At 46.4% G+C, this 22,663-nt stretch overlaps 1 protein-coding gene across 8 annotated transcripts in view; it reads right to left on the reverse strand.

Moving 5' to 3' along the window:
• Positions 1-22,663, reverse strand: part of TET3 (tet methylcytosine dioxygenase 3) — a 115,156-nt gene that overhangs the window by 50,490 nt on the left and 42,003 nt on the right. For 7 of the 8 annotated variants that reach the window (XM_007189011.2, XM_057558150.1, XM_057558151.1 and 4 more), the window contains one exon: positions 9,400-11,536. In XM_007189011.2, the coding sequence (XP_007189073.2) occupies positions 9,400-11,536 (2,137 nt within the window). The remainder of the gene's footprint in view (positions 1-9,399; positions 11,537-22,663) is intronic. The other variant, XM_057558153.1, reaches the window with a different exon arrangement.

Consider the following 22,663-nt stretch of genomic DNA (forward strand, 5'->3'; position numbering starts at 1 on the left):
CCCTAACAGACTACAGTATAGTGCAAACATAACTTTTACATGCACTGGGAAACCAAAAATTCCATGGGACTGGCTTTAATGTGATATTCACTTTATTGCAATGGTCTGGAACCGAACCCACAATATCTCCGAGGTATGCTTACAATTTATATACCTTCCTATATGTGTTTCAATTAACAGAATGTTTTTAAAAAATTAAACATTAAAAATGTTTTTTAAATGTTTTTATTTTTAAAAAAATATTTATTTATTTATTTAGGCTGCGCCAGGTCTTAGCTGCAGCAGCATGTGGGATCTAGCTTCCCAACGAGGGATTGAACCCGGGCCCCTGCAGTGGGAGCTCGGAGTCTTACCCACTGGACCACCAGGGAAGTCCCTAAGAGAATGTTTTTAAAAAGTATATCTTAAATGGTAAAAAAAAAAAAAAAAAAAAAAAAGTTAAAAAACCAAGTATGTATGACCAACTTAATTTTTGGTTAATTTATCTGTAGGGAATTCTTCATCCTTGGAATTCATCTTGAAGTTCATCCAGATCATTATTTGTCAATTTTTATTCATTTCCTTTCATTTAAAAAACATTTTCTATTTTATCTTTGACTCTTGCCTGTGTTCAATTTGTTTCATGATCTTTGCTGGAAACACCAGCAAATGTTCCCAATATTCCCAACAGAATGAATCTGTGGAGGATCCCTCCTGCGTCTCTTCTGTATCCCTTATCTCCACCCTGATTATGTTCATTTCTATTTTCTTCTTCTACTTTGGCGAGGTCTTTCAAGCCTGTCCTTCTTCCTCACTGATTTGCTTTTTCTGTAACTCTGATTCTGCTTTTTGCAGCTTCTAGGGCACTGTAAGTGCTTTGTGAAACGGCACACTTCTGCAGTTTAATCCACACCTCTTGTGACTTCTTTGTCACTTTAATCTAGGACCTCATCTTTCATTTCTGGTTTCACAATGAACATTTTAGTCAACTTTCTTGAAGGTATAAATCAGTTGTTCAAACTCTTCTTGTATTTCCTAATCTAAGTCTTCACTTGAATATTATATTTAATCCCTCTACTTTTCCCCACAGAATCTGAATGGGTTGCACGTTGAATTTTTTGTTTGTTTGCTTGTTAATTGGTCTTTCAATGGAGTTTATCTCCCGGCTTTCTCCCCCTTGGCACTATTGACACTTTGGACTAGATAATTCTTTACTGGGGCGGGGTGGGGGGGTGGGCGTCCTGTGCATTGTAGAATGTTTAACAGCATCCCTGGCCTCTGTCCACTAGATGCCAGTAGAGCCACACTGGTGTGATAACCCAAAATGTCCTCAGACATTGCCAAATGTCTCCTGGGATGAAGAGGGGTAAAACGGCACTCAGTTGAAAGCCACTGGTCTAGACTCATTTGCCCAAAAGCAGAATGGGTAGAATCTCCCTATTCTTCTGTATTTACCTGGATACTACTCAAATTCTTCCCTTAGAAATTAAGCTTTAGAGAATTAGATGTTGTAGAGGTTTCAATTATTAGTTCAAAAGTTCAGCTGCCTACGAGGATCTGGGGCTGGCTGTGGACAGCTGCAGCTGGGAAATGTCGTCTCTATGCCCTCTGTTTTTTGGGGCCAATGCCTCTCAATCTGTATGTATGTTTGTGTGTGGAGGCTTGGGCTGTGCTTTGTCCTGATGCTAAGATTTTGGTTTATTTCCTCATATGGGAGTGGGCTGGTCACTCTGACAAGACATCAAATAAAGCCCCATGGTTTGCAGAATTTTTGTTTGGTGGTTCAGCAAATATTTTTCTCTACAAAATGGCCTTTGTTTGGTGCTGTTGGCCCTTGGCTACAAATCTGGCTCCTAAGATGGCTTCTCATCTTCTCCAGCCAACCATCCTCACCCCAGACCTTAACCCCATCAGAAATTGGAGAAGAGCAGGAAAAGGAGATTTTCCAAAGTGCATGCTTTCTAGATGGGTGGTCTCCAGCCCATCTCTCCCAGTTGTGGAGTCCTTTTGAGCCTCCACTATTGTTTTTCCTAACCCTGGGAGTTGTATATACCTCATGTCATTTTTTTTCAATTCAAATTGATCTTTAGCTGGCAGACAGCACTTGGAATTCACATAGTTTAAGATTGGGGCCATTTTCAAATTTCAGTTGATGAAATTTCCTCTTATATTTTTGTTTGTCTTGGTTCTTTTCACCAGGTTTCAGAAAAGGAGTATTATTTTGCTATCTTACTGTTAAGTCATCATTTTTCCTTTTAGTCCCCAGTGTACTATTTCTTCCTTTTCCATAGAGGTTAAGTGACAGGGCAAGGAAATGGCTCAACTCTTCCTAAAGTAAAATCTCTTTTATGTCTCTCTTTGAGCAGTGAGGGAAGTGACGTTTTTTTCCTAAAATACATAGTAGAAAGCTCTGGGGTAGAGCTCAGTAGAGCAAGATCCAATTTTTGAGGAAATGCTGGTTATGTGGCTGTAGGTGCTTTTTTTTTTTCCCTGTGCACTTAATTTTATACTCAAAATAGAAAAATATGATCTGTTCCACTTTTGCACTAGGCTGGGGAGAGAATGAAATGTATCCTTTGTGCTATCAGCAAGAGATATTAAACACAAGAAACTACTCATTACTACTTAGCAGAAAGAGGGGTCCTTAATTTCTAAATGAACCTTCCACCTTCTCTACCACCTCTCTACACAGAGACTAGGGCACCCACACTTTCCCAGTGGGGAACCTCACAGCCAGGTATAGATATAGGCTGAGGCATTTCTTTTCTTTATGACATTGATAACAAGAGATGGTTGATAACTGGTGTACAATTAATGCGTAGGTGTCAAAATCACACAAATGTTTTACTGTACCCATCTTCTTTTTCCTATATAACGCTCCAGTTTCCTGATGTAATTTTAGCGGACGTAAAGCCAAACACCTTAAGTTTATATAACTAATTCCACTTGCATGAAAGTCAATAATTGACTGCTAGAACTTTGCCTCCTGGCAATCCACACTGTGGGCAGGTAGATGGTTGGGCCCCACCCTGAATCAGGTGTGCCAGGTGAACTTTTTAAAAACTAAAATCTCAGGTCGTCTGCCTGTGAGTTCATGGGCAGCATGCTGGGTCTGCTGGTAGCAGAAAGACTTTCATAACAATGGGCACACTCGGGCTTCCCTGGTGGCGCAATGGTTAAGAATCCGCCTGCCAACGCAGGGGACACAGGTTCGAGCCGTGGTCCAGGAAGATCCCACATGCCGCTGAGCAACTAAGCCCGTGCGCCACAACTACTGAGCCTGTGCTCTAGAGCCCGTGAGCCACAACTACTGAGCCCGCGCACCACAACTACTGAGCCCGCGCACCACAACTACTGAAGCCCGCACGCCTAGAGCCTGTGCTCTGCAACAAGAGAAACCACCACAATGAGAATCCTGCCCACCACAATGAAGAGTGGCCCCCACTCGCCGCAACTAGCAACGAAGCCCCAACACAGCCAAAGATAAATTAATAAATTTATTTTTTAAAAAAACCCAAAAAACAACGGGCACACTTATTGATGACAAAGATTAAAGGTAAGGAGATAATGCCCAAACGTATCTGACGTCTTTGTAGAATTTAATATGGAGGTAGAATAAGGCTGACCAGTTGACCAAAAAATATGTAGAGCACCACCATATGATCAGCACCAGTTTAGATGCTTTAGAAATACAACATTCAGTCCCTGTTCTTAAGGAACCTGGGATTTAACTGAAAAGACTAGTATGCATATAATAACAAATCACGTAAGACAAAGATGCATATAATAACAAATCACGTAAGGCATTAAATACTGACCCTTCTTCAGTAGCGATGCTGTTGGCTCTCCCAAACTCTCTCTTTGTTCTCACCTATCCTCTCCTCAGTTTCTTCCCACATCTCTTCCATACTTCCCTCGTGGCCTCCTGTTTGAGATCCTCTACCCTAAAAGACAGTATCCTCCATTCTTGATCTACGTAGTCAGCCTGGTGAAATGTCTATAACTGAGACTTCAACTACCATCAGTTTGCTGAAGAACCTCCGACTCACAGATCCAACTGGATGCACACCTGCCGGTCCCCCAGACATCTCAAAGTCATATACCCAAACCTGCTTCCCTGCCAGTATTTCAGGTCTTGGTGAATGGCACCACCATCCGCCCCATCATCCAACCTGGAACCTCAGGAGTCATCTGTGACTGCTTCTTCTTTACTCCTACATTCAACAGGTCGCTGAACCAGTTAATTCTTTCTCTCAGTCTTTCTTTTATCCACTCCTCCTCTCCTTCCTCCTACTCAATGTCATTCTTACTTCAGGCACACATAATTTCTTGCCTGTGCTTGCAAACTCTCTGCCTCTGGTATCATCCTCTCATCCCCTGAAACTCTCCTCTCCAGCCACTCCCAATCTTTCATCTAACACGCCAGTCATACCAGAACTACTTGTATTTCTTCTCCATGTTTTCTCATCTATACATCTCCATGTGGTTTTTTATGTATTTTTCATCTCTATAATCTTCATGTCCCTTTGCCTAGAACACTCTACTTTCTCCCTATTAATCTATTAAACTTCTGCTTATCCTTTAAAACTCCCATTAGACATCGCTTCATCCAGGAAGTTCTTTCTGATACCCTCCTACCCAGAGTCTTATTCCCCACTTTATACTGGTATACAAATACTCTATTGCCAAAAAAATATTTAAAAGACATGAAGTTCCTATTCATCTCAAACTGCATACAAAGGAGGAAAATACATTCTCATAAAAACTATAGGAAACAGACTTTACTGTAAACAGAGGTCAGCCTCTGTGTCCCCCCGTTCAGAACTGTGGCTCATACTGAAGTCACCCAGTGGGTGCTGCTATCAGCCACGTCTGCTGGGCGACATCCCTCCCTCACCCAAACTTTTACCATGCTTCAGGCAAAGGAGATGTTCTTCTTGTATTCATCTTTGGCTACTTCTTTAGGGCAGGATGATCAACTGGATAAAAATACAGCATTCCTATGAAAACAACCTCTAAAATCTATGCCTCAGTGTCTTACTTTTGCTGTGGTTAAATGTCTCCAGCTACCTGTGGACTGCTCCTCTGAGACATCAGGACAAGACTTGAAAGTTAGCACAGACCTGTTTCCTTATCTATAAACTGATGAGCAGATGATCTCAAAGGATGCTCTTCCCGCTAAAACATCATCTGGACTCATTCCCTGTCCTAAGCTGGCTCTCCCTGTGAATGTCCCCATTTCTGAGAACAGATAAAGTACATAAAGGGCCTAGCCTACAGGTATTGCAGTTCATCATGCTGCCTCTGACAGGAGTGTTATAGGAAGGTTAAGTGGTGGTTAGGGGAATCTCCAATGTGTGCCCCTACATATTAGGAATGCGTCAATACTCTCTTCTCCCAATAATCCAATGCAGAACTTCAACTTGTGCTATGTTTTCTCAAGCCTGTACATATCACACTACCTTTTGGAGTATAGCATTTCCTTTCATGTCTTTTAAATTTATTTCTTTGAAGCCTCAAGGGGTACCTTTAATTCTAGTATTTCAAGATTCAGAGAACAAGTAGATATGAATCCCATCCACACCTTCAGAAAACCTGTAATCTTCATACAAGTGTAAGATAATGCTCTTGGTGTTTGGCAGTTTTTGGTTACCTGGTGATGCCCACATTGGCCAAAATTGCTTATTTGCCAAAAATCACCATGGAGCTTGCTATAAGACCTTTCCATGTTTTTGTAAAGTTGTTTCCATACTTAGATCGCCTGTTATGAGCGCTTAATGGCATCTCCAAATTTCATTGTCGCTTCTATGGAAAATTCTTCATTATAGTGACCTACAATCTGCACCTTTCTATCTACCACTGTTGAGGAGCTGAGCTTCTGGAATATGAGATGGTTCCCAGCTAACATTAATCCCAGAGTGAACAAGCTTCATTCCTAACCCTTGTCCCGCCTGAGCCTGAGTTCACAAAGACAAGTTCATCAAACCAGCTGATGAAAGCACCTGTCCAGATGTGGGAGCTTTCCCTAACACAACCTCAACACCTCCAAAAACTGTTTCCAAGTGAATGCTTTCTTCTTTGGCCCTCTTCATTCCTAATACCACTGTTTTAGTTGGACTCATTTCTCAGCTAAACAATTTTAATCACAGTATGACATGGTGGTCCAGCTGCCTAGGTTCAAATCTCACTTCTACCATCTGCTAGCTCTATGACTTGGGTAAATCACTGAATCTAATTTTGCTTTCTTCATCATTCAAATGGAACTACTGACAGTACCCGCCTCATATAGATGTTATAGAGGATTAAATGAGGTAGTGACTACAAAGCACTTGGTACAGTGCCTGGAATAGGGCAAGTGTTTCATATTCTACTACTATTACTATTGTTGTGGTTGTTATTGTTATTCTCAATAGCTTCCTAAGTGGTCTCCTGCCACAAGATTATCACTCTTCACTCTTCTGTGCTACTTCTAGGAGGAGGTATTTTAAAAAATATTTATTGATTATAAAATACATATTTCATTAGAGAAAATTCAGAAAACATAATGAGGGAAAAGTCACCCACAGTCTGACCAGTGATACAACCACTGTTGATATATTTCCTTCTAGTCTTTTCTCTATTTTTTTTAAGCTAGAGCTGATCATTTAAATACTCTTTGTGTCTGCTGTTTTCACTTCAGCGTTTTCCCATAATTTAACATTTAATAACACAAGGTGGGTTTGCTTCTAATTCTTTGTTTAGCATTAGATAGCATAGAAATGTTTTATCTGTATTACATATAAATAAAATACAAATTGGAGCAACCAATGATCGGTGGTGGTTGCTCCCCTTACCTCCTGCCCACTGTTCCTGCCATCCACCTGCCTGCCAAGGCAACAGGCTGCCAGCATTGCCACACTGGGTTTCTCTGATGCTGACAGTCTACTGCCTGTGCTTTTGCTCACTAGCTGAGACTTGTCCCCTCTGCTAGGGGGCTCCTCTGGCCTAAGGAATGCAGGAGAACACTGAGGGTTTGGGTCCACTGTGTGCTAGTGGCCTTACCTCCTGCGAGCTTGCTCATGTCTGCTCCTAGACGGTGCTCGTAAATTCCTCAGTCTGGAGTGGCTACCTACCCACCTCTCCCCATCTGTGTTCATTACAGTTTTCAAAACCCAGCTCTGAGTAGTTTCCTAAGTAAAGCATTACCCTCCATGATGACAACCAAGCCTGGTATTTCAGAGCACTCTGGCAGTTCAACCACTTCCATATGACAGCACAGACACTTGGCAGATACCTGCTGATTGGGCAACTGGGTATTTCATTGTTTGTGTTGTCTCTTCAAGCAAACCACAAAGTTCTTCAAAGATGAACCGTTTCTATTAATTTTTATCTTATTGGTCACTAGGACTGGGCTAGGTAAACAATAAATGACTGATGAATAAAGTAACAGCCAACACTTTTCTTCCTTCATAATACATGTGTTTTTACATCTTTTTCTTGCTTTTCTGCACTTGGTAGGCTTGGTAACAGCTAAGCGCTCCTACAGTTCTTCCTACATGCCAGTCACAGTCCTAAGGGCTTTATACATATTAACTAATTTAATCCTCAGATGAACCCTGGTGAAAGGGTACTATTAGCACTTTCATTTTAGGCATGAGGAAGTGATGGGATTAAAATTCAAATTAAAAAAAAAAAAACTAGCTTGACCAAACATAATATCTATATAATTGAATTCCACAACTAAAATATTTATAATGGATCAACTATGTCCTCAGCCCTATAAAAGAATATTTCCTACCCCGGAGGGGGAGAAACAGCAAATGAGGCCCTAAACACAGGAAGATAGGCCAGACACATACAAACACAAAGAGAGAAAGTGGGGCCCCAATTCCTACGATCAGAACAAGTCTCTCCCAAATGGTGGGAAATAAGGAGCCCTCAAAGTCACATCATTATTAAACCCGGTCATGAAGAGGGTCAGTCCTCGGTGGAAACCACAATCTCAGAGCATGTCTGTGAGCCTTTGGCAGGATGCTGCACATCTGTTCCCCCCAGATAGAAGCACTGGGGCCAACTTTTCCTTGTTCCCCAAGTGATTCTTTGTCACTGGCCCCACTGACTTGTACCCCAGGAGTCTGGGGTAGCTGGATTGGACAGGACAGCGCAGCTTCTCCTTACTAACTGGGACACAACATCCCAACAAATCACACAACTGACCAGATATTAGTGTCTTTAAACAAGCAGAGAAGACAGGCTTTTCATAAGACCTATTTGTGTATCATAAAATCACAAGCATTCAACATGCTTATCATCAGCATCAATGTGGTTTTTGCCAACATCTGAAGCACACACATCTCTTATGCAATGCTTGGTGAGTAGCAGAGGACCACAGCTTAGAGTGGACCTGGAGTTTCCTGAGGCATCCACGACCTCCCTGGAGACAGCCGACATCCCCTGGAGCAGTCCTCAGAGGCCCGGGGCCCAACTTCTATTTCAGAAGACAAGGCTCAGAAACAGACCCAATTCCTCAGTGCTCTTACCCACACCATGGCTTCAACCATCACCTGAATGCTAACTACATCCAAACCCGTAACTCAGAGTCCGATCTCCAATCTCTCAGCCCCTTCAAACTCAAGTCGGTCCGAACAGAACGCACCACTTCTCCACACGCGTGTTCTCAGTGCCCCCCACCACCAAGGCGGAGACCTGAGCGGTCTGCATCCCCATAGCCCCCCTCCTCAGAGGCCACTCACTCTGCAGCCTCTGCCCACCTACTCTTTCAGTACAGGCCCTTGTTATTTCTTGCCTGGCTCACAACACTACCTTTCTTACAGGCTCCCCGGCCAACCTTTCCTCCCCACCACAAGCCTTTCAGAAGCACAAGGTGACGACTGGTCATCACTTGCTTTAAAACCCTCAGGAGCTCACGATGTATTACCAGAGATCAAGTCAAACTCCCGATTGTGGCTCGCTGGGCCCTGCAAGATCTGGCCCCTGCCTGCCTCTCCAGCCACCTTTTGCTCATCCCCACCCAGATTCCTCCCCTTTCGCTCCCCCAGACCAAAAGCCCTCTAAATAAGCACTACCTTGTCACAGCCACCAAGCTGTTGCCCAAACTATTCCCTCTTCCCAGCATGTCTTCTTTCTACCCGACAGCTCTACAGGCCTCAGCACAAGCACCAACTCCCACAGGAAGGCTTCCATGAGGCACTGCTTCACCTCAATCTGTACGACAAAGCACCTCCACTGACACACAATACACCACACGGCATCACCATCAGTTTCCTTCAATGTCTTCTCCACTAGCCTGGAGCTCACTTCTGTGTCCCGGTGTGGTGTCTGGCACACAGTGAATGTTTTCCAGATAAAAGACAGTGCCTAGAAATCCAAGCCCGCCAGGTCACATCCCCTTGCCCTTCCCTGACACCCAGGAGGACTTACCTACGCAATCACAGGTGGGGAACTCGGCCTGGGCTCTCTTGGCAGGTGTGTCCAGCAGACTCTTGGTGGGTGTGTCCAGGTACTTAAGAGGTGACTCCAGGAAGCCACTGAGGGTGGGTGTGAGTGGGTTCTCGGCCTTGGTGGGTGTGGCCTCCTGGCCTCCCTCCTCTGAATGGAAGCAGGTGGTTGAGAGCACAGTCACAGCCCCTGAAGATTCGATCTTGATTTGCTTGGGAGAGCGGGTAGCAAAAGGGCTCTCGGGGGCTGGGAGACAGGTTGGCTGGTTCTCGGGGTCCTGAAAGGGCACAGATTGGGGGCCAGGAAGCCCAAAGTTATCCCCAAATTCAGCCTCAAACTGCCGGATGAGCTCTTCCAGCTTGTCATCGGCAGGGGGAAGAGGGCCAGCGGAGCCTGGCTGCAGGGTTGCCATGGGGCTGGGAGACCTCATTTCCTGAGTAGGGGCCAGCAGGCTGTCCCCGGAGGGACTAGGTGCAAATAGCGCAAGCGAAGGTTCTGGGGGCAGGGGGACAGCAGAGCCCTGTGAGGCAGGAACGGGGGCAGGTGGATGTGCCTGCACGTCCTCAGAGACTGGGGACCTCAGCCCTTCCAGGATGATTTGCCGCAGAGGTGGGAAGAGGGGCTGTGCCTCCCGTGGCCTGGACTTCTTGATGTGAATGGACTTCCGGACACTGGGCTTGATCCCAGGGCCAGCTTTGTCAGTTCCCACGAGACCTCCAGCTGGTGCCAGGGGCTTCCTTTTCTTCTCCTTGGGTGGTCTGTCGGATGGCCGTGAGGCAGGTGAGCTGGGTGGTGCCCACCAGCCGGGAGCAGGAGGCTCCGAGGGAGGGGGGAGGGAGGCGTCGTGGGCCTGTTCCAGGAAGAGACTGCGCTTATGGTGGAGGTGCTGCTGCAGGGCCGTCTGGGCCTTCTGGTGGGAATCGGGCTCTGAGGACGGTGTGGGGGCCTCCCTTTGGAGAATGGGGGATGGGGATGGGGATGGGGAGGAAGAGGGTACCTCCACCTTGACCTTGGGCTTGCTGGGCAGGGCCTCGGGCCGCTTGAATACTGACTGGATGTAATCACTGGCACTGCCCAACAACTGCTCCAGTTCAGCCATGGGATCAGGGCTTGGGCGGGGCATGGGCCAAGAGCTCCGGGGAGTTGCTGGTGGGGTGTCAGTGCCCCAGGCTTCAGGAAACTCTGTTCTAGGAGTTGCTGTAGGGAAGGCAGGGCTATCAGGAGCAAAGGATGGGTGCTCTTCAGGAGGGACCACAGGCCATGAGGGAGCCCGGAGGTAGGACTGGGGAGATCTGAAAGGGGCAGGAGGGGACAAGGCCTCAGGAAGGGGGCAAGAAGCCTGGGAGGTGGCATGAGAAGGTTGGGGGAGGGCAGAGGAGAGTTGTGTGAGGGCCTCAATGGCGATGGCGGTCTGCAGGCTGATGTTTTTTTCCTTAGCGATACTCAGGGCACTCTGGGACAGGGGCAGGCCCTCCGGAGGAGGAGGTATATGAGGGACCTCAGAGCTGAGGAGTGGCCTGGTGATTGGCGCCAGAAGACCAGCCTCACCAGAAGGCAGAGTCCCTGGGAGCCTGGGCCGCTCCTCCCCTCCCTCCACAACCACAGACTTGATCTTCCCCTCCAGCCACTCGAGGTAGTCAGGGCATTCTGGGCCATCGCAGTTGCAGTTGGGTGGTTTCATGCCATGCCGAGCGAGGGCCAGGGCCGTCTGCAGCGTGTCAAGGTCTTCGCTGCCAGCAGAGCAGCTCTCGGGTCCTGACCGGGGTCCCCTGCTGTTGTTCCCAGCTTCGCGACTCATCTCACGGTTGAAGGTTTCATAGAGCCGGGTGCTAAGGGCTCCATAAGAGGACACAGCTTCGGCCACAGCCGAAAAGGCCACCAGATCGTGGGCATCTTCCAGGCGAGCAGTATGAGCTGGTCCTGGGGTCACATCCCAGTCGGGCTTCGGCTCTGCTCGCCAAGGACCCCCAGTGCCCAGCAAACTGGGTCCAGCAGGTTCTCTAGCACCATTGACCGGCGCCCCTGAGGCGCTTAGCTGCCGTGAGTCCCCATCGTACACTGGCCCTGAGTCCATCTGACCTGGAACAGGTCCATCAACTGGGCTGAGCTCTGAGCCTGTCTGAAGAGAGAGAGAGGAGGAGGAACAAAAGGGGAAAAGATGAGCCACAGTACTTGAAAAGCACTGTCCTGCACCACACCACTCAGAGGTACAACTAACCCTGCTTTCCTTGCAAACCCTCCTTGTCTCTGATAGAGCTTGAACCTCAGCTCAACTTCTCACACCTCATTTCTCAGCTGGCTGCACCGCAGAAGCAGAAAGCACGTCTTTAAGAGATCCTAACGCAGAGTTCTGAATGTTGCTCAGACCCTTTCTGAGCCTCATATTGATCACACCGATCAAACTCCCCTGAAACCAAGTATTTGTTGAGGACACACAAAGAGGTCTTTAACTCACAATGACCAAAGTGACACCAGAACCTTTGTTTTTTGTCAGGAGGAAAAGAAAGCTAACTAAGCATCCATGTAACAATGCACCAGAAGTGCGAAGTCTGTGTGTGAACGGGCAGGGAACGAGCAGCTTTGACTAACGAATTCAGCCTGGACAAGGAATCAGCCATGGCTTCTCAGGGGAAGGAACCCACAGTTCTTTTCTCTGCCCATTACTGACCTCGCTTAAGCTCAGGCTGAACTCAGAGAGCTGACAAGACAACATTCCCACCCCAGCCCCAGGCCTGAGGAAACACTGATCATCCAACACAGCGTGTGTTTAGCCCCACGCCAAGCCAGTCACGCCAATGACAAGTGAGGTGCTGCTTGGAAGAAGATCCAAGCTTCCCAGGAACCACCATTATTCATCTGATGTCCACCCAAAGCACACTGAAGGGGGAGAGCACAAGAGGAAGTGGGCCCGGAGTCCAGTCCAGCAAGTTAAAAGGTAATACGAGGCAGATCTGAGTTTGCAAGAATTCATCCCACTGGAAAGGAAAGCTCTTCCTTACAGTAGAATGCCAATAAAAAAAAAAAAAAAAAAAGAATGCCAATAAAAAATATAGAAGGATTTAGAAACTCATCAGTGGATGCTACGAATAGCAGGTGAAAGCTTAATGAGGCACAGGATATATACATGGCCTCAAAACATCTCTTCAAAAATTACTTAAATACAATAGCAACTTTATAGTGGAGAAATAAATCTGGCTGACACCACCTTTACCAAATGATCAAAGTTATCATCATCACCAATACTGGGAAAAAACCAACATCATGTGTCTCTTGATATGGTAACATTGAGAAGGAGGATATAACGTCACTCACACAGAAGTGCAGCCAGAACATATAACCTTAAATCTAATCATAGGAAACGTCAGATAAACTGAAACTAAAGGGTATGCTAGAAAGCACCTGGATTGTTCTCTCCAAAAATTTCAAAGACAAGAAAAACAAACATCTCTCCCAGCTGACACAAGACTAAAGAGACAGCAAAATGCATGCTCATGGGTTAGATCTTGGAGTGGGGGGAAATAGCTATAAAGTACATCATTGGGACAACTGATGAAATTTGAATATGGATGTGGATAAGATCATATCATACCAATCTCTGTGTTCTAGACATGGATGACTATACTATGGTTATGTAAAAGAATGTCCTTGTCCTTAGAACACATACACACTGAAGTATTTAGGGATAAAGGGTATCTCCAACTTAATCTCAAATGGTTCAGAAAAAAAGTATATGCATATATAAAAATATATACACATAGAGAAAATGATAAAGCAAATACGGCAAAATGTAAACAATTTGGGTATACGGGAGTCCCAGGTACTCTTCTTTAATCTTTTCTGTAAGTTTTTAAATTCTATCAAAATAAAAAGTTAAAAAAGAAATTAGGGGACTTCCCTGGTGGTGCAGTGGTTAAGAATATGCCTGCCAATGCAGCAGACGTGGGTTCGATCCCTGGTCCAGAAAGATCCCACATGCTGCGGAGCAACTAAGCCCATGTGCCACAACTACTAAGCCTGCGCTCTAGAGCCCATGAGCCACAACTACTGAAACCCGCGCACCTAGAGCCCATGCTCCGCAACAAGAGAAGCCACCGCGATGAGAAGCCCGCGCACCGCAACAAAGAGTAGCCCCCGCTCACTACAACTAGAGAAAGCCCGCGCACAGCAACAAAGACCCAATGCAGCCAAAAATAAATAAACAAAACAAATAAATTTGAAAAAAAGATCTGTAAAAAAGAAATTAGTCCCTCAGGTAGAACATACAGTATATTAAACAGATGGTTAAACGATACTAGTCCCCAGACTGTCAGACATGGCCATCATGGGCTCCAAAGCAGTAGCAGGGAGCTGGGATTTGGGACAGGCCTCTGGGAGATGAGCAGAGGCCCCAGCCTGTGGTTCCCATCTCATTCTCATCACTGCCCCAATTCTGGCCACTAAGGACCCTCATGCTTTTCCAACATGCTGTTCTGAGCTTTGCACATGCAGTTCTCATTGCCTGGAATGCCCTTCCCAGCCTCTGTGAGGTCTCTTTGGCTTATCCTTCAAGCATCAGCTCAATGTCACCTCCTCTCTGACCTGGTTCGCAGATTGACCAACGCTCCTTCCCCTAGGCTCCCACGGCACCTTAAACATGCCTCTATTAGCACTTATCACCTGCCAAGCAGCTGCCTCCCCCCACCGGATGGTAGTTCCTTCAAGACAAGAGCCCAATCGTAATGACTTCTGTGCCTCCCGCCCGGTCCGCCATCCGTCTGCCCCACAGGCCATGGAATACGCCAGCCTCTCCCTGACGCTGCTGGAAGACTACTATCTTTCAGAACTAGAAACTAGGAACAAATACCTTTCCTCTAGCAATGTGGCTGATCACCCAGTTCTCCCTTCCTTCCTTCTTCAAAACCTAAACTAACGTGGCTGCAAAGGCTACAGAATTTGAAGCGATCAAATTTTACATGTTTACATGTTTATGTATAAAAGACAGAAGAAGCATGCATAAACAAGAAGAAACACGAGAGAGTAGCATGGATTTACAAAAACAGTGTCAGGAAGACTAATGCTGCATGAGCTAAGGCTTCCCCAAATGCTCAAGACAACTAAAAGGATTTTTAAAAGTTATTTTTGGTGTGTGAATAAGAAGAACAAGGAAGAGCTAGGCCCACTCTTGTGCCTATGAATTCCCTGGGAAGGAAAATGCTCTTCAGACCAAAGAGAAAAGAAAAGGAAGAGTAGATACAGATAAGAGGAAAGTGAAACCAAGCCGGGTGGGAGACTTTAAGAAACTCTCAATTCCAGTTTTCCCAGCCAAGGGACCCCATTGACACATTCCTCACACCTGCCAGTGATCCTGGAAGAAACTTGCCATCAGGAGAAGGTGCCAACAGGTGAGAAAAGAGCAAGCGTCATCCCCAACTTTCAGAACACTGGGTGAGTTCAGTCCATGTAAGAGTCCTGAGTGGGTAACTAAAGGGACCTCAAAGGAGTCAGGTTCAATGAAGGCCATCAACCCATCAACACGCAACTAATCTTAGTGCTTTGTGTTGTGTGGTCACTGGACCAGGAGATAAGGAGGTCACAAACTCAAGGGCTGCAGGCCAAATCTGCCACAAAACAAATCTGTTTTGTTTGGTTTTTATGTTTGCTTTGCCAATGGTAAAAAAAATCAAATTTCACATGAAACCCAGATTTTCCTGAAGGTCCACACTCCTGCCCGGCAACTTCGTCTACAACTGAGCACTGACTACCGCTCCAGCTCACCCCCAGCCACATTATTTGCACTGCCTTCTTGAAACCAAGGCCAGGAGTCAGGGATTATTTATTAATTGCCTGAATTAATTATCACTTCATTCATTTGTATTACTTGCCAAGGCTCTGGGTTTGCGAATCAGGTTGCAGACACTGAAGTTCCACAAGGCTGGCTGTGATCCCTTTGAGGGACAGCTATGGAGAATGATAGGCTGGATGGGCTGGCTCACCAATGGCTGAATGACCATGCCACGCTCAAAGTAAGAGTGGTATATCAATTGGGGGGGGTGGTCTGTAGTGGCCTGCCACAGGGCTCTGTCCTCAGAACTGTCCTGTTCAACATATTTATTAATAATGATAGTGAAGGCACACTTATTAAATAGACAGATGTTGAAAACAGGAGGGATAAAACTATGTTAAGTGATAGGACCAGGTGCCAAAAGGTCAATAGGCAGGAGAGAAAAAGATCTAACAGAGTAAATAGGGTCCTAAGCCACATCTGTGCAAATTAAAGATGGAAGAAGCACATAACAACGGCAGTAGTGCACATGAAAATGTCTTAGAAATCAGGAGGGATAAAAGACTTACTGATGGGGGACTTTCCTGGTGGAACGGTGGTTAAGAATCTGCCTGCCAATGCAGGGGACACGGGTTCGATCTCTGGTCCGGGAAGATCCCACATGCCGCGGAGCAACTAAGCCCGTGTGCCACAACTACTGAGCCTGCGCTCTGGAGTTCGTGTGCCACAGCTACTGAAGCCTGTGCGCCTAGAGCCTATGCTCCACAACGAGAAGCCACCACAATGAGAAGTCCGCGCACTGCAACAAAGAGTAGCCCCTGCTCACCAGTATATTGATGGTATACTCAATATGATGTGATTTGGCAGCTTCAAAAGGTCTTATTACTCAAGGTTTCTTCAAACATTTTTTACTACAAACCACAGTAAGAAATACATTTTACACTGTGATCCATTATATTCTTATATATATGACAAGTTTGTAAAATAGTATTTCCCCTTACTAGATACACAAATCCCTCCCTCCCTCTTTCTTGCAGGTTGCAACAATCTAAGTTGATTTCACAGTCTACTAACAGGTCCCAACCCATTTGCAGTTGGACACACACAGATAGGAACTGACCGGAACAGGACCTGCAGCACAGGCAGCAACGGCCCTGCTCTGCCTGGCCAGTCCCTACCTGAACACAGGCTTCCCTCTGGCGAAAAAGGAAGCAGGACAGTTCAAAACCGTAAGAGGAACAAGTCCCTTTTGGTTCTGAAGAAGACAAAACTCAAGAAGATCTTTAAACATCTGAGGGCCTATCATTTGGGAAAAAAATTAAACTTGTTTCAAGTGGCCCTAAGAAGTGGAAGAAGAGAAGACTTAGGCTCAATTTAGGAGAAGTCTTAATACTGAGAGATACTAAAAAATACACTGAAATCCTGTCCCTCTAACAAGCAGGGGGTATTGAAAAGGAAACCGAGCAGTTATTTGACGATTACCGGCAAGGCGCAGGACAATGCTGGCGGAGGATGGAGGCTAGTCTAGGTGCTTGCAAAGTCCCAGCTAGACATGCCCCAACCCTGAAGGCCTCCACACTTTATATCCCTTACTTCTCACTCCCCTCTGGGCTGCAGCAAGCACCGCTCTGAGGGTGCTTCTTAAAGTTTGGTCTCCAGCTGCCTCTAGCCCCTGGAACATGCTACAGGCCCACTGAGAGCAGCCTGTCTAAAGCGGACCAAACTCCCCGTCCCACCTCCAACAGCTCTGTCCCCGACTCCCATTCCCACGAGTGTCCCCAACCCCGACATCCTCCACGTCCTTCCAATGTGCCCAGTCACCAGGTCCAAACAATTCTAAATGTGAGCGCCTTTCTGTTCTATCTCCTCCCTTTCCCTTCCTGTCCTCCTCATTGGGACCTTGGTGTGCGTACACACTTTTTTTTTTTAAATTTATTTAGTTATTTATTTTAAATTTATTTATTTATTTATTTATTTATGGCTGCGTTGGGTCTTCGCCGCTGTGCGCAGGCTCTCTCCAGCTGCGGCGAGTGGGGGCCCCTCCCCGTTGCGGCACGCCGGTCTCTCACCGCGGTGGCCTCCCCTGCTGTGGAGCACAGGCTCCAGGCACACGGGCTTCAGTAGTTGCGGCACGTGAGCCCAGTAGTTGTGGCTCGCGGGCTCTAGAGCGCAGGCTCAGTAGTTGTGGCGCACGGGTCCAGTCGCCCCCGCGGCATGTGGGATCTTCCCGGACCAGGGCTCGAACCCGTGTCCCCCGCACCGGCAGGCAGATCCTCAACCACTGTGCCACCAGGGAAGTCTCCGTACACACTTTTTAATTGTCCAACCTGACAGGAGCTCCCCAGCCCCCCACAGTCTTTTCTCCACCCTACAATCTGCTGTGGATCGCATCCCTCCCTCGAGACTCCCAGCGCCAACTTCACAATGCTTCCTCATACGCCACCCTTGCTCAGCCTTCAGAATTTAATAAGAGTGCCATGTGCACGCACCCAGTACTTAGCAGGTGTGGCAGAGTTTACTTTCCAAAGACGGACACCACAACCCCTCCACCCACATGCACTTCTCCCATGGAGAGGTGGGGTCTACATTCCCTCCCTCTAAATCAGGGTGAGCTTGTCACAATGGTCAAAGTGCCACTGTCATGATTTTCAAAGCTAGATCATAAAAGATAATACAGCTTCTGCCTGATTCTTGGGGACACCCACTCTTGGCACCCAGCTACCACACTGTGAGGAAACACAGGCCACGTGGAAAGGCCAAGTGAAGGTGTCCGCGGACCTTTTCGGCTGAGGTGCCAGCCAACAGTGGGCATCAACCTGCCAAATAAGTGAGTGAAGGAGCTCTGCAACGATTCCAGCCCAGCTGTCAAATTACCTCTAGCTTTTGAGATTTCCCAGCTGAGGCCCTACACACATCAAGGAGCTGACACCAGCTACCCACGCTATTTCCTTCCTGACTTCCAGGGCCAAAGACTCAATGAACATAATAAAATGATAGGTGTTTCATGCCACTAAATTTTGTGGTGGTTTCTTACCTTACAACAGACCAGACTGTATATTTCAGGAGCATCAAGAAGTTTATAAGCAAAAGGCAAGAGACAGACCCATAAACAAAACAAATGCCCTGGAGCATACTGATGCCATGAGAGCAGTCTATCCAGGGCCTGGGGCACGGGGGCCACTTCTCTCTGGGAAGGTGGACGTGTCTGTCAAGAAAGGTTTCACCTTGAAGAAACCTTCAGGACGAGCCTTGGAAGATGGGCAGGTATTTTGGAGGAGGGGAAGGAGGAGGAATTCCAGATGGAGGGCCTCACATAGGCAAAGGCACAGAATCATGAGAAGGCCTGGCAGGCCAGGGGAAGGGTGAGCTGCGGGGTACATCCTGAGCGTGAAGCGTGGGGAGGGCAGACGTGTGGCTCACAGCATGAACACATAGGAGCAGATTTACATTTCAGGAGGGGCGCTCAAATGATTTCACAGAGCACTGACTGCAGACTTCAAGGCTGGTGGCGTGAAGACCGGTTAGCAGACTAATGCCGCTGTCCAGATCGGTGATAATAAGGGCCTGAACTAAGGCAACAGCAGAGAGATGGGAATGAAGTGTGATTATGGAAGCAAATGATTAGATGTAGGGGGTGAGACAAGGAACAAAATCAACCCCTTCCTGATAAAGTCCTCCTGGACCAGTCCTGCTCACCACAGGTCTGAAGCAGATCCTACACAGTCACCACATACAGCCACCTTCTGCTGGGGATCCTTTTCTAAGAGAGGATGACCAGTTACACTATAAAAACTCCTAAGGGACAAGGCTTCCATCACATCTTCAGAATCTGACAGAGTGCTCAGTATGCGTTCAAAATGGTCTGCTGCTTCTTCCTCCTGGGACCTAGCTGGTACAAGCCTCTTCACCCCGGGACTGTGAGAGGCGGCCAGCTGAAGCTCTGGGCAGAGCTCGCAGCCCTCCTCTGCTAAGGCGCCTGTCACAGTGCACACATGTAGAGGTCTGCAAAGCTGCCAATGCCATCAGCAACTGATCTTGAACGGCCTGCACCCCCATCTGCCTCCACAGAGAGGCCCACCAAAGGTGTCGGCGCTGCCCCTTCTCAGAGCCCCCTTCCAGGCACAGAACCCCGCCCTGCCCTCACTGGGACCCGCACCCCCAGTCTTACCAGGTCTCTTCTCTGCTTTCACTAGGAAAGCTCCAGCCCATCCCAGGCTTGGTGTGGACAGGCTGGGGGTATGCTCCCCTCACCAAGCGGTGGGCAGCAGGGGTTTGTTACTGGAAGACAGGCAGAGCAGATGCCCTCCTAGAGCCAAGAGACCTGACCCCTCACCTACTTCATGAAGGATGTACAGCATCGCCACCTGCAGAAGACTCCAGGTCTTCCTCCAGGGGCCCAGGAACCCTTTTGGAATTTGTCCCTGTACCCTGCTTGGTCAGGACTCCCAAGGTCCCACATCCCTCCTCCTCTACAGCCTGCTCCTCTCTACGCTCCCCATCCCCACAGCTGGTCCCTCAGACAATCTGCAGGTATCCAACCACAGCAACAGCCTGCCTCCCCACCCCAGGGGCTCCAGAGCCCCCTGGATGTCAGGCAAGGCAGCAGAAGTGTGGAACTCCACCCCCAAACACCTCATTTTATCCATAACACAATGAGAGGCGTGGAACTGACACCAGGTTTCCCGAGTCTTTCCTGACTCTCAGAATGCCAACACATGAAACCAGATCAGCAATCCTGTATGAAAGGGAAATGGAAGGAAGGCCGGAAGATAAAGGCTACTACTGTGAGAGATCAAAGTGCTCATTCACCATCCTTCTTAGGGCCTCTGGGGAAAGGGGATATTAGAAGAGGCAGAGTCCCAGGGGCTGTCCTGCTGTTCAGCAGTTATACACCATGTTGGAAGAAACATGTCCAAGAAGGTGTTTTTAGCCAGGATGAATAAGCCTGCAGGCAGGCTCCACAAAGGCCAGTGGCCAGGAGGCAGGGCCAGTCTGCAGCACATCCTCTACAGAGGAATCTCCAAGAATGAATTCTCATGGGACTCCAGGATAAGAGTGGCTGCTCCCCAGCCAGCTGGCCAGCACTTTCCCAGCTGCCCGCACCACCAACTCAGCTCCTCTGCTCCTCCAGCAGCTGTTCCACGGCTGCCTTCCAGCTCCATCCTTTTCCCCAGCCCTAGAGTTCAGCAGCCACCTCCGCATAAAACCAATTCCTTCCTTCCCTCCCCCAAGTGGACGGCCCCACCCCGCCCCCCAGTAGCACAGGGGTTGTATTTATGGCATTTTCTGTCTAGAGTTGATCAATTATTCATCTCTTTAGAGAATTCTCCCCTCCTGGGATTTATTGATGATACAAATCTATAAGTAGGGAAAGAGACCTTTTTAGGGGAACCTTTTCAGAGGATGTACACATCTGCTTGTTTTTGCAGGAGTGAATGTGAGAGTGTGTGTGAGTGTGTGTGTGTGTGTGTGTGTGTGTGTGTGTGTACACACGTTGGCTAACCCAGTCCCCTGTCTACACTCTCCACATCTGAGCTCTCTCTGTAGACGGCAAATCTCAGAGGGTTATACCTAACTTCTAGAGACTGTCATGTGTAGCAGTGGGTGTCCTTGTGGGAGGTGGCGGGAGGTAATGTTTCATGTGGTTACTATATACATACCAATAACATATTTTAAAATCTGACTTTTTTCCTACTACAAAATGAACAGATACAGCAAACCTCTCAATGGTTGGGGTGATGCTCAGGAAGAAGCTGAAGCAAGACCTAATTCCCTGAGGTCATCACATCTGGCAGAAGCACAGGACGGTGATTGTTCATGCCCCCGTGATCTAAGAGTAATTAATGTGGTTTCGGGGAAGAAAGGAAAAGAGGAGAAGCAACTAGGAAAAGTCTCTACGTAACTATGACGCAGTATTCTTATGATAGGCCGAGTACCATGCTAATCACTGCATACTCATTAACCTCCTCCAGTCATCATAAACTCCTAGAAGGTAGAGGCTCGCCTCCACAGATGAGGACACAGTATCAAATAGCAATCCAAAAGAGGAGACATTTTTAACCGCTCTTAATCTCACTCAAGGAAATGCAAACAAAATAAATAAGACAACAGAAGAAATATTAAAATTATATGTGCCAAGGATTTTCCTTGAAGCATTAATACTAAAGAATTACAAATAACCTAAGTGCCCCAACAATAGGTGAATGATTTTTAAATGTTTCTTTTCATGAAAAGAGAATGCGGAATAAACATAAGTAAAAAAATACTCAACTTCATCGGTAAACAGAAATATAAAATAAGACAGCTGTGAGAGTCCATTTTATATCCATTACAAAGAATTTAAGAGCAAGTATGTTTAGTGCAAATCTTGCCGCCACCACTTACTAGCTGTGTGACCTTGAACAAGTTAATTAACCTCTCTGTTCTTCATTTTTTAAATCTGTATATCTGGGGTTAAAAGTTGACCTCTCTATGCCTCTGTTTCCTCATCTGTAAATCAAGGATTAATAACAGTACCTAACTTCACAGGTGGTCATGAGGATTAAACAAATTAACATATGAAGAACACTTACAACAGTACCAGGTACAAGCACCAAGAAAGGGTATTTTAGTTTGATACCAAGTGCTAGTGGGATTTAGCAGGAACTTTTTCTTATGAACCACTGGCAGAGGGCAAAACAACCATTTTGGAAAGGTCTGTGGTGCTATCTTTTAATGGTAAACACGCACACACCCTATGATTCTACAATTCTAGTCCTAGAAACACGTTGCATGTGTGCATCAGGAAATGTGTACACAAATGTTCATAGCAGCATTACTCATAAAAACCAAATTGTGGAAATACTCTAAGTGCTTACCAACCACAGAATGGACAATGGAATACTATACGGCAGTGCAAATGAATGAACCATAGGAACATGAATGAATCTCAGAAACTACACTGAGTAAAAAAAAAAGCAAGCCTCAAAAGACTATATAGTTGATCAATTCTAAAAAGCTCAAACAAAAAAAGCATATATAAAAGTATTGCGTAAGAATATAAACATACGTAATTAAAACTTTTTTAAAAAGCAAGGGAATGATAAACACAAAAGTCAAGGTAGTGGTTGTCTCTGGAGGTGAAGAAGGGGGACAGGGTTGGGGAAACATCCAGGGAGTTTCAGTGATGTTAGCAACATCCTAGCTGTTAATGTAGGTAGGGAGTTTACATGTGTTTATTATTATGCTTTATATTGCAGTATGTTTAACATATATGAAACACTACATCAAGTATGTTTCAAATAATACATAAGAAAAATTATAATATATTAATATTCCATCAGTAGATATATGACTTAAAATGATAAAGAATAAAAACACAGGGAAATGTCTTCAATAAAAAAAAGAAACTCAAGAATGTACTTATACTCATAAATAGATGCTTTCTGAGGGTTTTTATGACAGGGGAAGTGTTTACACTACTTGAAGTGGAAAAAAACAGGATTT

Source organism: Balaenoptera acutorostrata, chromosome 12, assembly GCF_949987535.1.
Source record: "Balaenoptera acutorostrata chromosome 12, mBalAcu1.1, whole genome shotgun sequence".
Taxonomy (NCBI): domain Eukaryota; kingdom Metazoa; phylum Chordata; class Mammalia; order Artiodactyla; family Balaenopteridae; genus Balaenoptera; species Balaenoptera acutorostrata.